This window comes from Rutidosis leptorrhynchoides, chromosome 1 (genome assembly GCF_046630445.1).
Source record: "Rutidosis leptorrhynchoides isolate AG116_Rl617_1_P2 chromosome 1, CSIRO_AGI_Rlap_v1, whole genome shotgun sequence".
In the NCBI taxonomy this organism is placed as follows: domain Eukaryota; kingdom Viridiplantae; phylum Streptophyta; class Magnoliopsida; order Asterales; family Asteraceae; genus Rutidosis; species Rutidosis leptorrhynchoides.
In genome coordinates this window covers 622233972-622251273 of record NC_092333.1, presented here as the reverse complement: position 1 = coordinate 622251273, position 17302 = coordinate 622233972, and the positions used below count along the sequence as shown (strand labels likewise).

At 31.7% G+C, this 17302-nt stretch overlaps 1 protein-coding gene across 1 annotated transcript; it reads left to right on the top strand.

The window, feature by feature from the left end:
• The first annotated feature begins 11773 nt into the window (after nucleotides 1–11773).
• LOC139885567 (uncharacterized membrane protein At1g16860-like) lies at nucleotides 11774–16265 on the top strand. Its single transcript, XM_071869321.1, has 6 exons — nucleotides 11774–11910; nucleotides 12684–13389; nucleotides 13482–13590; nucleotides 14746–14901; nucleotides 15479–15690; nucleotides 15788–16265. The coding sequence occupies exons 2-6, from the start codon at nucleotides 12782–12784 to the stop codon at nucleotides 15978–15980; spliced, it is 1278 nt and encodes a 425-aa protein (XP_071725422.1). The 5' UTR covers nucleotides 11774–11910; nucleotides 12684–12781; the 3' UTR covers nucleotides 15981–16265.
• Nucleotides 16266–17302: the final 1037 nt, after the last annotated feature.

The following is a 17302-nucleotide window of genomic DNA, read 5'->3' as shown; positions in this document are numbered from 1 at the left end:
TATGCATGGAACCCCTACTGGTATCAGTATCATCCCTAGTCTACTTAGTTTTATTTATTTTATAATTTGTAATGTTGATACATTTAATACTTATGTTGGAATTGTATTAGTTTTTATAATTTACTAATTTTTATTTTTAGATTTTAATAATGTTTGAATGTGGGGTAATATACCAAACTTCAAAAATATGTATATATGTTTGCAGTTTATCTTATGTACACAACAGGGTAAAACAACGCATTTTCAAAGACTGGCATTAAGTTCAGCAAAAGCAACTAATTTTGACGACAAGATGCAAAATAAATGTGATATAACAACAAGACGGAATGAACAAATGATATGCACCATTTATCATTCAGCAAACAAACGCCAATATGTTTGGAAACTTTGGTAAAATTTAATCATTTTCACACAAATCACCCTCAATAATTTAAATTGTTACTGATTTCTTGCAAATGAGGGCATTGCAAGATCTTAAGTGTGGGAAGGGGTTAAATTCTTTCGGATTTTAAAATGTTTACTTTATACACTTGGTTACCATTAGAAATACTAGTAAAGTAGTAGTTGTATTAGAATCTAGTGCTCTCTGATAATAAAGAACAGCCCTAGTCTTATATACTGACTACCCAATTCTAGTAAAATTTTTCAAAATTTTTAATTAAATGAACTCAAAATCATGTTTATACATATTTATGAACGATAAAACTAGGTTTTAACACCGAAATTATTGTTACCTCGGAAAGGACATAAATTGAGAAACAACCCAAAATGTTAAAATTCATTTAAAATGGAATAGAGGACAATAAAAAGGAAAATAAAAGCCAAGTGTGGGAAAATTTACCAAGATATTTTAAACATATGTCACATATTTCTGTAACTAATAACTGAAAATACTTTTGCTTTGGACTAAACTAAACTGTTTTACCCGATGAAAGAAAAGAAGAGATGGATCTACACGATGAATCAATTCCATCATTAAAAGGAAGTAAAGTCTTCCGGAAAAAAAACGCGCTTCTTGATTTAGGTCAGGAAGTTGTCGTCCAGACCAGCTGTAGGTTGACGAAAAACCTAGAAAAGTCATCACTAAAATCAGCAGGAAATCCACGGACCTCAGCATAAAACAGGGTCGCCAAGTGGTCAGATTTATCCTAACCATGAGAAGGATTTATCTCGTAAAATGGGGGGGCACCGTGCAAATTAGCTGGATAAGACTAATGAATCAGATCCCCAGAAAGGATAATCTCCTTAAAGATTAAAAATCAGCTTTTAAGACTGATATTACTCAATCCTAGAGATTGACCTTAAAGATTGAGAATTACAAACTCAAGGAATTCAATGATATCTAAACTCGAGCTTGAACGAGAAAATATTTTGATCAAAATTACAAACCGATTTGTTTTCTGAAAACCCATTTTCAATGCGTTCATTACCATTGAACGTAAAATCCTAGGAATTCACCTGGAATTCATTAGGTCACCTGAACCAAATCGGGTGTCAACCGTAAGAACGGTGGTTGCATAGCATGGTCAAAGACAGGACCTTGTGCCAGACCGAAAAATCATAAGGGTGAGCTTTACTATTGCTCCTACCAAGGATAGTAATTGCGTCCGACACGTTATAGACCATAATTAAAAGCATGTCAGGGGACATTGCCTTAACAGTTGCTTGTTCAACGCTTTCCTTTACAACCGGACGGTAGTTTACCGAAAGGTAATATACGGAGCAAGTATACTGGACGTGTTGTTTTCCTAATACAAGGTTAGCAAGTGGGTGACACAAAACCGCAAGTTTTGAGCTAAAATTTTCAAATCTGAAACCCACCAAACCCACAAAAATATTTTGCAAACACCGGTGAAGGGTTATTCCGGAAAACTTATCTAGGGTAAAAACAAGATTAAAATTTTCAAAAGATCAAATGTTTTCATAAAGATCCAATTTCCTTAAAGGATCTAAATTTTTATAGTCATGTGGAACTGTAAACCATATCGTTACAACCATTGTTTATACCGCCGTATAGAAATCACTGATGTACAAAGTGTGAAGAATAAAGAAGTGATTCTAGTATATCAAGACTATATTGCTTGAGGACAAGCAACGCTCAAGTGTGGAAATATTTGATAATGCTAAAAACGAACATATATTTCATAGCATTATTCCTCAAGAAAGACAAGCTTTTAGTTGCAACTGTTCTATTTACAAGTGATATTCGTTTAAATAATAAAAGGTGAAAACAAAAGGCAGATTCGACGAATTGAAGACGCAAATGACCAAAAAGCTCAAAAGTACAAAATATAATCAAAGAGGTTCCAATTATTGATAAGAAACGTCTCGAAATTACAAGAGTACAAGATTCAAAACACAAAGTACAAGATATTAAATTATTCGAAAGGACGTTCGAAAATCCGGAACCGGGACCAGAGTCAACTCTCAACGCTCGACGCAACGGACTAAAAATTACAAGTTAACTATGTATATAAATATAATATAATATATAATTAATTATATAAATAATATATATATTATATTTATATAATAAACCGTCGGCAAACAAAGCGCCAAAGCTGGGTGAGCTGTAATTACAAACTCCGCGACTCACGGAGTTTGAAGAGCAAAAAGGCCGCGACTCGCGGAGCCCCAAAAAATGAAACTGCCTATAAAAGCAAACTCAGTTTGATCGAGTTTTAATATCAAAAAAATATCAATCTCTCTATCTATATACGTAGTATATATTTATATTTATATTTTAATTTTAATTCTAATAATAAGGGTATGTTAGCGAATGTTGTAAGGGTGTAAGTCGAAATTCTGTCCGTGTAACGCTACGCTATTTTTAATCATTGTAAGTTATGTTCAACCTTTTTAATTTAATGTCTCGTAGTTAAGTTATTATTATGCTTATTTAATCCGAAGTAATCATGATGTTGGGCTAAAAATATTAAAATTGGGTAATTGGGCTTTGTACCATAATTGGGGTTTGGACAAAAGAACGACACTTGTGGAAATTAGACTATGGGCTATTAATGGGCTTTATATTTGTTTAACTAAATGATAGTTTGTTAATTTTAATATAAAGATTTACAATTGGACGTCCCTATAAATAACCATATACACTCAATCGGACACGATGGGCGGGGTATTTATATGTACGAATAATCGTTCATTTAACCGGACACGGGAATGGATTAATAGCCACTAGAATTATTAAAACAGGGGTGAAATTATGTACAAGGACACTTGGCATAATTGTTAACAAAGTATTAAAACCTTGGGTTACACTCAGTTGACATCCTAGTGTAATTATTAAACAAAGAATTAAAATCTTGTTACAGTTTAAGTCCCCAATTAGTTAGAATATTTGACTTCGGGTATAAGGATAATTTGACGAGGACAATCGCACTTTATATTTATGACTGATGGACTGTTATGGACAAAAACCAGACGGACATATTAAATAATCCAGGACAAAGGACAATTAACCCATGGGCATAAAACTTAAATCAACACGTCAAACATCATGATTACGGAAGTTTAAATAAGCATAATTCTTTTATTTCATATTTAATTTCCTTTATTTTATATTTAATTGCACTTCTAATTATCGCATTTTTATTTATTGTTATTGTATTTAATTACACTTTTAATTATCGTACTTTTTAATTATCGCAAGTTTATTTTATCGCACTTTTATTATTCGCAATTTCATTATCGTTATTTACTTTACGCTTTAAATTAAGTCTTTTATTTATTTAATATTTTACATTTGGTTTTAACTGCGACTAAAGTTTTAAAATCGACAAACCGGTCATTAAACGGTAAAAACCCCCCCTTTATAATAATAATATTACTTATATATATATTTGTATTTTTATAAATTTAAACTAATATAGCGTTAAGCTTTGTGAAAAAGATTCCATGTGGAACGAACCGGACTTACTAAAAACTACACTACTGTACGATTAGGTACACTGCCTATAAGTGTTGTAGCAAGGTTTAAGTATATCCATTCAATAAATAAATAAATATCTTGTGTAAAATTGTATCGTATTTAATAGTATTTCCTTGTAAAATTTAATAGTATTTTATACCCCTTAGCTTTAACTATCAGCAGGCATTTTTCCATGCGATCGCATGGCTTCTGTCCCCAGCTCAAAATCGTTTAACGTTTTGCTTGTCGACATATTATTATATAATATATATAATATATTTAATTTATATTAATTAATTATATATTGTATTATATTCACGTGCATAGTTGACTTGTAATTTTTGGTCCGATGACTCGTACGTTTAAGCTCGACTAATGTCTCAGTTTCGGTTTCTCGAATGCTTTTTCGTACGCTTAGAAAACTAGTACTTTTCATTACGCGACGTTTACCTTTATCAAAAATTAAACTTGATCATTGATAAACTATGTCACTTGAAGTGTAGCTTTAATCAATTAAGTGTTTTGGTTATTTGCTTCTATAAATCAACGCCTCGTTATTTATCAAAGCATATTTAACAATATTTGTTTAAATCAAAACGTTTTATGACTAAGTTAATATATATATATATATATATATATATATATATATATATATATATATATATATATATACATTTTCATTTAGAATATACATAAAATATATGTTTGAAATATTTATCTAATAATATAATATTTAGCTTTTCAAACTAATTATATTTCAAAGATTATTATATATAATCGTTTAACTAATAGAATTTACTATGTCGTAACATGTTTGCGTTTTTTAAACAATATATATATATATTTATAATATAAAGCTTTACTTAAATTCTTCTAATTCTATTTAATCAATTTACCTTTATAAATAACAGATTACAATAACTCAGTTTTTGAAATCGTTTTCATACGATTGAAAAATAGATCAGTCGAATATTATGAAATCCAGTTACTGACTTTTGTCTAACCTTCATCAATTGACACATTTGTTCTTACTTGTAAATCACTTTATCGATTATTCCGAATATCGTTAAAAAGAAGAGGTTTTCTAATTCAAAGTGGACCTCTCAACAGAGACCCGTAATCATAACATAATGTATCTTGATAATTCAATCATTTGATATTATCTTTTAATTCCGTCGACAAATACGTTCATGTAAAGTATTATACATTTAATACTTTGTTAATGTTTTCCAATTAAGATAACTATATAATATATATATATATATATATATATATATATATATATATATATATATATATATATATATATATATATATATATATATATATATATATGTTCGTGAATCATCGAGTACAGTCAAAAGGGTAATTGAATATATGAACATAGTTCCAAAATTTTTGAGACCAATATTACAGACTTTGCTTATCGTGTCGGAAACATATAAAGATCAAGTTTAAATTTGGTCGGAAATTTTCGGATTGTCACAGTATTAAGCAAAAGTAACATGCAATCAAAGACAGATAGTAGCATGCAGTAGCGAGAAAGTAGCAGCATACAGCAAGTTCACATAGCAGTAAAGGTAAGCAGTAGCATGCAGTAGTATTAAGCAGTAACAAGTAAACGAGCAAGTTGTAGATTAGTCCTATTAGTGAATCCTACTCGGCTCGGTTAAGACTCACTAATGCAACCTAATTCCCTACAACCGATGCTCTGATACCAAATGTGACGCCCCGTACAAAACCATCATGTACGAATCGTCAACAACAGGTCCATTACACGGTATAATACTACATGCTGTTTTGAAACAAGTTTTGCATTCATGAAAAGATAACGTTTTACAAAAGATAACGTGACACAAAGGTCGTTACAAAGCCATTATTCAAAATAACATAGGTTGCGAATGCAAAATAAAAGTTCCATGATTGAGACATCTCTAAGTAATGCAGCGGAAGTCTAACACATCGAGTCTGTAATAGCAAGTCTAAAACACCAAGACAGCAAGTCTAACAGCGGAAGCAACAACGTCTAAGCACCTGAGAAATACACGCTTAAAAGTCAACACAAATGTTAGTGAGCTATAGTTTGTTTGTATTCAGTAATGTAATGTAGACCACGAGATTTCGTATTCAAAACAGTATGAAAAGTATATGTTTATCCGTGGGCACCCGGTAACTAACTTAACGTAATAATAATATCACCCCCTAAAAGTACACTTGGCAAGTGCGTATGTTCTCGAAGTATCAAACACTCGTTAAATGCTAGCGCGACTAGCCTGAGTGGGGATGTCAAACCCTATGGATCCATATCTAATATTCGCGTTCACTGGTTCAAAAACCAATGATTAAACGTTACCGTGCTAAGTGGAATCTTTGTGCCGTTATATCACCCACACATATATAACGTTTAAGTACTCATGTCTAGTATGTAAAAACATAAAAAGTGCATGTATTCTCAGTCCCAAAAATAGTAAAGTAAAAAAGGATGCTATAACTCACAGTGAATGTGCAGTAAAAGTCGATATGAAAAGTATGCAGGTAGTAAGTCGGTCCAAAAGGTCGTCAACCTAAGTCAAAGGTCACTAAGTCAGTATATTGTCCCCAAAAGTTTAAGAGTGAATAAATTAAGTCTTAAGTATCATCATCATCATTATCATAATACGTAAAAGATAAAGCAAGTGTTTAACAAGAATAGAGATCGAAACAAAAGGCTGACTTCGGACAGCTGCTACGACCTCTATACAAAACAAAAAGACATGTGGTCAGTGTCCAAGGCTCCGTATGTGAGTCCTCTAACCGCTATCCAATTTTCAGATCCTAAATCGATGTCGTTTGACCGTGGAGACGGTTCAAGCGCGAGTAGGTGATAATTTTCAGCACGTCGTTATAACGGCGTAGTGACTTTTGGAAGGCTATAAATCCTAAACCGTATATCGGATTTAGGCAAGTCCTAAAATAAAAGTCATCTACTCGAAAGGAACTATCTGAAAATCAATTTTTCAGAAGTCCTAGGAATCTGATCAGACCCCGAAAAACAGCAAACAAGTGCTCCGGTGGATTTCTTGGTGCTTGATGCTCATCACGGTTCTCATCCTTAATGCGTGTAAGCTTCAAGTGTGCAACTCTTTGATGTTTTAGCATCACTTTGACCAAGTTTCAACCATCAACACACAACTAAGAGTAAAAGCTAACATTCTACAAGTTTTGAACATCAAGGTTGCCTCTTTATTGCATAAACCCAATAAAGCTTCAACCTTTGTCCTTTTTACACAAGTTTATGCATCTTCATCATATGAGATGATGAAGACTTGATCTTTATCATCACAAAAACCACAAAAAGGTTCCAAGTAAGTGAGATCTACAATGATAACTTGGATCTCAAGTATAAACTCTAAGCTAGAAAGATTGGATTTTTACAAGATTAATGAGACCATAAGCTAGAAAGCTAATATCTAATGAAAGTAATGAGACCATAAGCTAAAAAGCTAAGATCTTTAACAAAATAATGAAACCCTAAGCTAAAAAGCTTGGATCTTTAATGTTCTTGAAGATCCTTAAAGCAAAAGACTAGATCTTCAAGTTACATGAAGATCATAAACACAAGTTTTGATCTTTTTAACAAAATATAGGAATCATAAGCTAGAAAACTTAGATCCAACAAAGTAATGAAGATTCAAAGCTAGAAAGCTTGAATCTTTCATGTTCTTGAAGGATTCAAACCAAAGTTTGAATCTACAAGATGTAACAAGATCAAGAAGCTAAAAAGCTTGATCCTTGCATGATGATGATGATGTCGAAAATGAGAAGAGAAGAGAAGAAGAAGAAGAAGAAGAAGAAGAAGAAGAAGAAGAAGAAGAAGAAGAAGAAGAAAATTTAAAACTTACACTTTTTAGAGTGAGAAAGACTAGAGAGAGAATTAGAGAGTAAGTGTCTGTAAAATGTGAATGAGATTAAGTGTGAAATGGGTTAGATTTGCTTGATATTTATAGAGTGGTGAGGTGGTGGTGGCCGTAGGTTTCAAGGGGGACAAGGGTGGACAACTTTTGCTTTTTGATTAATGGTGGGCTAAAGTTGGTGCTTATGTTGGGATCCCATGCAACAATTGTGATTATGGTTAACAAAAATGCTAGTATGTTCCCTCTAATAAATGAGTATTTGTCTTACATTTATATGGGTCATAAACTTATTAAAATTGGGCTAATTAATTAGTCCATTAGCTAGAGTAGGGTGGGCTAAAGTCCAACAAGGTAGAAAGTCCAACAAGACAACTAGTGAGCATAAGTAAATTACTAAGCGTAATTAAGCAACCAAAAGCCCAAGTAATTGTTATTAGAAAATAACAATTAGTATTTCGTAGTCGTAATATTCCAATTACGACAAAAGTTAAACGTGTACGAAAACACATAGCTCGTTTTCAACGTCAAGTGACACTAACGGTTGTGAAAGCATTCGGGGATCAAGTTAAGTAACTAAGTACTACGGCACGTTGTATGGTATTAACGAAAGTAATTAATCATGAAATAAGATCCCAGAATATAAACCAACAAAGTACGCACAAATACGCAGTTTCGCAGAAAGTAACAAGCACAAAAGTAAGTCGAAAAAGTCGGGTCGTTACATAGTATTTATATACTGTATATATATTTACTATCAAATTTGATATATCCACTATACTCCGTAATTATGTATTAATATACCGTACAATACAACATGTTAATACATATTTTATGATGAATATATTAAAAATGATGATGAATGTATCACCACATAGTGTGCTTTCTCTCTAACAAACACACAATCATTTTTCTTCTTACACTTTTTAGTGATTAGTTATATTTTACTTGCACTATAATTACCTTAGACAGAAATTCTAAACACCCAAAATGTTTAACACTGTAACTTTACTCTAACCTTACTAGAGTAGTCCGTTTTTAATAAATATGTTGCCTTTTAAAAAAAATTAAGCATGTGATTGATAAAAATATACAATAATAAATAAATAGTTAGACTAAATACCAAGTACGTTTAATCGTATATGGGTAACAACTTTGTGAAATTGATTCCGGGTTCGAATTTCTGGACTTTGTGGATTTTTCTGCGGGTATCGTGTTCGAATCTCACTGGGGGTTTTCACCTATTTCGGTTGTCTACGGAACTGAATAAGTTTTCTAGGGAGCGTGTGTGAGTGAAAGATAAACGGGTGGGTGGTCTTGATCCCGTCAATGATTTCCAAATAGGCGTTTGAAAAAATAATACTCCGCAGTTACTTAGACTAAAAAAAATAAATAAATGTTGATGATAAATATGAGAAGTGAAAGTGGAAAGTTTGTGATGAAAATGATATAATTATTAATTTTATGATTATATTGGTTTTGTTAAAGTCATAATAACGTCATGTTTGTTGGTTTTAATTAATGGATCGTAATCACAATTATTTGTTAGAGACGTGAAAAGGTTAAATTGTGTTGGTCGTATTGGACTTCGGTGGAGAATGTAATTTCTGTAAAAGGATTATAGCATGATATGCTCTTATACTCTTGATTATTGACATTGATAATCCCTCACATGTTTTTTTTTTGTTTTTTGTTTTTTTATCTTGTAATTATATTTATCATCTATATCATCTATTTAGATCAATATCTATTTTAATAAATCAGATCAAATGGATATTCAATAGATGAAACATCCATTGTTATTCCTAAATATCAAATATCATTATTATTATCTATTACTCCATATAAAATATTTTTATACGAAGTAATAGATAATTCATAAAACATTAAGATTTTTTAAATCAATGAAAAACAATAATTCATATATTTTCGCATCGTTTGGACATAAATTCACACCATGTTAATAACACTCAAATTGTTACCTAATGAACGGAAAGAAGCTAGCTATAACACAAACGTTTAAAAATTCACAACTGATTTCGCAATTGTTCACGACACAAAGTGTAATCACATAATTCTTTTATTTAAGAGCAAAAGTTTCCTTAACTCAAAAGTGTAATTCGAAGGATAGTTGCATAAATGTGATTTTTTTTTAAATGGTAATAAACCATTCAAAAGTTTGAAAAATAGAAAACCTGAAAAATATTTTGCAAACATAGTAATTCCGGAGTTTGGAAATCCGGATTTCAACATTTCATCCAAAACCGGAGTTTGGAACTCCGGATTTAACATTTTCACCCAAATTATGATCAGTAAACGCGCAGCTTTTGATGAGAGAGGGCTGAAACCGGAGTTTCAAACTCCAGTTTTGGGTGAAATGGTGAAATCCGGAGTTTGGAAGTCCGGAATTACTATGTTTGCAATTTTTTTTCCAAGTTTTCTATTTTTCAAACTTTTGAATGGTTTATTACCATTTAAAAAAAATCCATAAATGTGTCGTTGTCACTTTTTAATTATGAATTTATTTAATTAACTAACTACGTTAAGATAAAGATTCAGTCATAAATATATGTATATTCTTTATACATCGGATGTATGTCAACAAACCAGTTAAAAAAAATATGAATCTACACAATGAAAATTGGTACCAGATTTTTTTTATATCAGAACTGTAGAACTAAAGATATAAAAACTATAAAATCACTTAAACCCTTATCTCCAAGATCCCTTTAGCTCTGGATCTTTTAACTCTCTCTCTCTCTCTCTATATATATATATATATATATATATATATATATATATATATATATATATATATATATATATATATATATATATATATATATATATATATATATATATATATATATATATATATATAGTGGTAGGATCAAGAGGGAAGTAACCATTCGGGGGGAAGCAAAACTTTTTTTTTCGTTTTTTGAAAAAACTTTGTTCACGAACATTATAGATGATATGAAAATATGAACATTTAGTAGAGACACTTTGTGATAAATGTTTTTATTTTGGCGGGAAAACGCTCGAAGAAGTAATATATAACAATTATCGTGTTTTTCGAGCGTATTTTGAGGCCTTAGCTATTGGGGTTTAGATATTAGGGTTTAGATATTAGGGTTTAGAAATTTAGGGTTTAGGGTTTAGATTTAGGGTTTAGATTTATGATTTAGATTGAGTTTTTAACACGAACGGTTTAGAGTTTAGGGTTTAGGGTTTGGTGTTTTGGGTTTATGGAATAAACCCAAAATACCAAACCCTAAACCCTAAACTCTAAATCGGGCTAAATTTTACTTCACAAAACATGAAAAAAAAACGTTCATATTCTTCACGAACAATATTATCTTAAATGTTATTTTTGTCGATCGTTTTCCCGCTTAAATAATAACATTCATCACGAAGTGTCACTTCTAAATGTTCATATTTTCGTGTGATCTTGATGCCGGAAAAAAAAAATTCAAAAAAAAATGAAATTTTTTTTTTCTTCCCTCCGCTTCCCCCCGATTGGTTACTTCCCCATTGATCATGTCCATATATATATATATATATATATATATATATATATATATATATATATATATATATATATATATATATATATATATATATATATATATATATAATATGGTAGTCATTGTATTTATTTATCTATATCTTTGTAAAAGCTAGTGGAGATATAAACCCAAAACTTGTTTGAAAAAGTAGGGCCACTATTGTCAATACCTCAATATGCAAGTAGTGAAACTAAAAATAAGTAAATTTATTAGTCCAATATTATGTTTACACTTGAAGCATTATAGTGAAGTGAAAACATTAAAGTCCATTGTAGGGCCACTATTGTCAATACCTCAATATGCAAGTAGTGAAACTAAAAATAAGTAAATTTATTAGTCCAATATTATGTTTACACTTGAAGCATTATAGTGAAGTGAAAACATTAAAGTCCATTTTCAATTTTGTTGAAGGTTCCTTACAAATCGGTTCTACTAACAAACAAACCCTCCATTTTACTCTCTCTCTCTCTCTCTCTCTCTCTCTCTCTCTCTCATATGATCAGCCATGTTTATACTTCGTCACAAGGTATGTAGAAAATACTATATTTTTTTTCTTTCGTGTTAGGTCAATCAATAGAAGAAAGAAAAAAAACCCTTTAAATTTCTTGCCCTATTGAATTATATCGAACTATATATGTTTTAGGGCTTCTGATCTCACTTTAATAATGTAGGTACATTCTTTAATTGAACTTAGTGTTCGTGATGTCTGTTTACTTAGATTTCGATTAAGATGAATTCCCAGTTGTCAAGTTTTGATTTTTATAGCTTATTTTGCTGTATTTTTGCTTGTTTTGAAATGGGTTTTTATTGGGTGTACAATAAGTTTGTGCTATATGATGTATGCATCTCCGATCTCACACATTAAGTAGCTAATTTTGGGGTTAGACTGATTTGGATTTCATTGTATTTGTTTTTGATTTGCTGGTAGTTAGTTGGATCCTGTCATTAAGTTGAATTTTGCTTTAATTGATGTGATTTATGATTTATTTAGTTTAATTTCCGCTTGTAAAGATTCGATCTTTAGATTAAATATATTTGTTAGTAGTCTATAGTGAACTATATGCATAAGTTTCTGAATGATTGAATCATACTTTGATTTTGTCTCTATAATTGGGCTTTCAATGGAATTAATATACTCTATTTATTTGTAGTAACCTTGCTATTACTGTTAACTACTTAAAGTTGTTATCTTGACCTAAATGTGTATTCCTAGATTTTGCAATGTATTGAAATCTTGATTTGGATTAAAAGTTCAATTTCTTGAGGAAACTCATGATTAATTCTTTCTTACGTGTGTAGGTTTTGATTATGTGTACAATTCGGTGACTTTAGTCTGAACAATATCAAGAAAGGATCTTTTACTCTCTAAAACTTCCAAATCGTGTGTTACTCAAAAAATGAGTTCACGGTTTCCATCTCATCAGTTGAATAATGGGTTATACGTATCGGGTCGTCCTGAACAGCCAAAAGAACGGGTCCCAACCATGTCCTCAACCGCCGTACCTTACACTGGCGGCGACATAAAAAAATCCGGCGAACTCGGAAAAATGTTCGACGTGGAAAATGCCACCTCGCGACCCAGAAAATCTGGACCAATAACGAGTGCTCCGTTAAGAACCGGGTCATTTGGTGGTGGTGCTTCATCTCATTCCAACCAAACAACGTCAAATTCGGCTAATAGAATGGGGTCATCAAATACTGGTCCAGGTTCATCTTCAATGAAGAAAGCTAGTTCTGGACCTTTGAATAAACATGGTGAACCCATTAGGAAATCGTCTGGCCCACAAGGTGCCGGGCTGCCCTCTTCTCGACATAATTCTGGACCTATCCCCCCAATTCTCCCAACCACCGGGCTCATCACGTCTGGACCGCTTAACTCAGCTGGTGCACCTCGAAAAGGGTCGGTTCCCGCTGAGTCTACCGGGTCAGGTAAATCGCGAACCACCATGGCTAAAAATCAAGCAGTTACTTATCTCCGCCAGGTGGATGGGCGTTCGTTCTCCAGGTTTAATTATTTGTTCGTTATATATATAATCATGATTCTATATCTTTTGATGTTTTCTTGTTAATGTTTTTGTAAATTTATGATAATGGCAGCTCCGCTTTTGGATGCTGGGGAAGAAAATCTGTGATCGATTTCATTGATTCGTACCCGGATGCTGAACTTGGAACAGCGAAGAACGGACAGTTTGTTAAGATCTCTGGGGTACGTTAGATAAATTCATACACATTACTTTATTTATTTTCTCTACCGATTCCGTTCTTCATAATTATTACTTTATTAGTGCTGTGTCTTTTGCGGGTCATGGGCATTGAATAGCTTACCTCATAATTATTACTTCATAATTTCATTTTAAATCATGCAATTGATGGTGATTTACAAATTTAGGTTTAGTAAAAAGATGTTTTAGTTTATTACGTATACCGTTCACGTATGCAATTTTGGAATAGTTTATTACGTATACCGTTCACGTATGCTATTTTGGAATATATAGTATATTTATGCCCGCAAAATTATAGTTGTCACCGGATAGGGTGTCACTTTCTATGATAGAGACGATTTTAAATTTTTAATATACCTTCGGTGTAAAGAAACAATCTAGGGCATCCGCAATGTATGTACGAAACACCACACCGAAGTTGGTGTAAAAGGAGCATATTAAAGAATACGTCTACTCTAAAGTTGGTTTTTTCTACAATGTTATAACCAAATTTGCTAGCACATTTAATATATTAGCCCTAAACTAAATTTTCATGACAGTGAATTAGTTTCTAATGAGATAGTTTTAATTATATTTGTTGAATAAATTCTATATAAAGCCTTGTTTAGTTGTAGAACAATATAATGCATTAAGTCAAATATGTTCTAGGTATCTAGTAAATGAAACTAATTAAAAGGGTTATAATTAATCTTTCAAATAGTTGGTGTTGGATTAAGATTTACACCAAATTTGGTGTCTTGGTTGGAGATGATTTTTTTATGCCAAATTTGCGGCGTGGTATATACATCGGGGATGATCTTAGAAACGCCTCTGTTTTAGCTCTATATGTAAGTTCACTAAACTAATTTATTGACACAAATCTAGTTTATTTATAAAATCATGTATGAGGATTGCACCGACATTGCATATAAACTGCATGTATTCCTTTTCATTTAAAGTCGGTATGCGCCTCTCAGGCTTATGATTTGTTTAGGCTGTTAGGTGCCATTATCGAAAATAAGAACTGTATTATTTTAGTAACTGTTTTCATCTATGCATATATTTAACATTTTTAGCTAATATCAAGTTACAAGATCTTTTACTCGTGTTCCATAGTTTTATATAGATGTTTCTACTGATCATACGTTAGTTTATTTTAGGTGGTTACTTGTGGTAACGTTCCTCTGGAGTCATCATTTCAACGGATCCCTAGATGTGTTTACACATCAACAAGTTTATATGAATATCGAGGATGGGGTTCTAAACCTGCAAACCCCACACATCGTCGATTTTCGTGGGGTCTACGAACCATGGAGGTGAGTAAAAAATAATTGTTATTTTATATCAAGTCTTTCTAGAAATTCATTTGATGCAATTTGTATTTCCTTTTTGGGTGATTAAGTTAGTTTTAATGTTTCTCACAACCGACAGTGTTGTTTGCTTGAAATTTAAACAACCTTTTTCATTCAATTATATGCAGTTTGTTAGGTTTGTAGGACACAAGTCTATTTTTTTGTTTTGATTTGCATGTGTATTTTGCTTTACATAAAGCTAATATTCCCTTATCAGGATTTAATAATACTTGCTGCTACATTCCAAAAAGAAGACACATATCATTTGACTATTTCAAATAATTGATTAATGATCATTTGATCATGATTGATTAAAGATTCTTAACCTTTTATTTTATAAAGAAATAGGGGACCTCATTGAAAGATCCTAATTTTGTAATGAATTAACTATTCAAATCTAACTTGAATGATTTTTTAGATTCTTCAAAAATGTTTCTATTTCGTTACTCATCATGGTTAAATATTTTTTCTCTTGTTAGTAAATTATATGAAGATTAGTAACTTTTATAGTTTAATTAAAATTTTGCATACTTATTTGCAGAGACATGTGGTGGATTTCTATATATCTGACTTCCAATCTGGTTTAAGAGCGTTAGTTAAAACTGGTTATGGTGCCCGAGTGACTCCACATGTTGAGGAACCTGCTGTTATAGAAGTTGACCAGTCAAATGTTGAATCGTCTCCTCAATTTGTCAGATGGTTGAATGACAGAAATATCCCTATGGAGGATCGTGTGATGCGGCTAAAAGAAGGGTACCCAATTTATCCCTTTTGTACAATTATTTATTTTGATCAAGCGACAATTACTTATTTTGTTCAAACATATATATAATATAATATAAATATATAGATATATCAAAGAAGGCAGCACTGTAAGTGTGATGGGAATCGTTCAAAGACACAACAACGTGTTGATGATTGTTCCGCCGTCTGAGCGGGTCCCGACTGGATGCCAATGGACAAAATGTCTTCTTCCTGTGAGCTTAGAAGGCATCGTATTGAGATGTGAAGACTCATCAAAGCTCGACGTGATTCCTGTCTAAAGTTTTGGTAAGTAAAATTTGGAACGCAAAGTGAAATCTCGTCGGCTATGTTTAAATAGTTGTATAGTCTGTCTGTCTGTTTGTTCTTTTTCTTACATCATATCATAGTAACTGTGTTGTGTGATAATGGAGCTAAAAGGCAAAGTTTTTAGATCTGAGATGGGTTTACAGTTTCATATTTACCTTTTTACTTTCTTTGTAAGAAATGTTTAGAGGATTTGAGTATTAAGATTTTATTTTTGTTTTATAAACTTTGAAATACAATAAAAGCATAATTACATACTAGTTCTTATTCTCAGTTTCTCAATTTTACGTTAATTAGTATAGATGGATTTTGCAATGTACTTCACAGTTCATCCTGCCTTGTAAGGGATATTTAGGATGGCCCCATTGGCCCGTAAGCGAACATGCTTGTTGATTAAAGCCCATAATCGCCATTTCCGATGCATACAACACACCCGGTTTGATCAAAAATCAAACATTAGAGTAGCATCATTTAGTCAAACACTCAAACGCTGCGATGGTTTAACCAGCATCATTCTTAATAAGATCAAACAATTGCCAATATATTCTAGTTGATTATCGTGTTGAAATTTATAAAGATAAAGTTATTAAACTTCTTTCAAAATCATATGTTCCGACAAAAAATGGAGTGTGTTTAGTTATATTGAGTTGGTCAGTTTACAAAAAAAAAAAAATCACGGAAATTCAAAATTGAAAAACACGTTCAAGATAGGTGTTTTTAGACTCACAGCTGGGTTTGGTATTAGAATTGTTCTGAAATCGGTAGCATGAATGATCATTTCCGAAATTCAGGATATTCATCTTAACGAGCAACTTGATCGTTGGAAAGTAGTCTAGATACAGCCGGGTTATTTACGGTTCATTCTGTGAGAATTTACATTTTTATGTGGCTTTTTTCTTTGGACAAGTTTGCCTCGTCATTTCATATTTTTTGGAGAGGTATGGAGAAAGAATCCATTTTGTCCAGTTTTGTAATCGAGGTGTTGAAAATTTCTTTTGATAATTTGTCGTTTTCGTAATTGTGTTTGTCTTTAATGATAAAACAGTGAAAAATGTATGTTATCCGATTTTGTGATTTTGTCAGATCATATTCTTTTTCTTGACTGAATAATAAGGTCAACATAGTTTCTAATTTAAACTGATTGATCTTCTAATTGCTTGCTAGATAGTTTTTATAATAAAATTCTTGTTAAAAAAAGAGTTGTTTTATAAAAGTTTATAATCGAAACAGAAATTCAAAATAAATCTTATGTCGTTTCTCTTAAAATTGGTTTTGTTGGAAATGCGCTTTTTTAAAA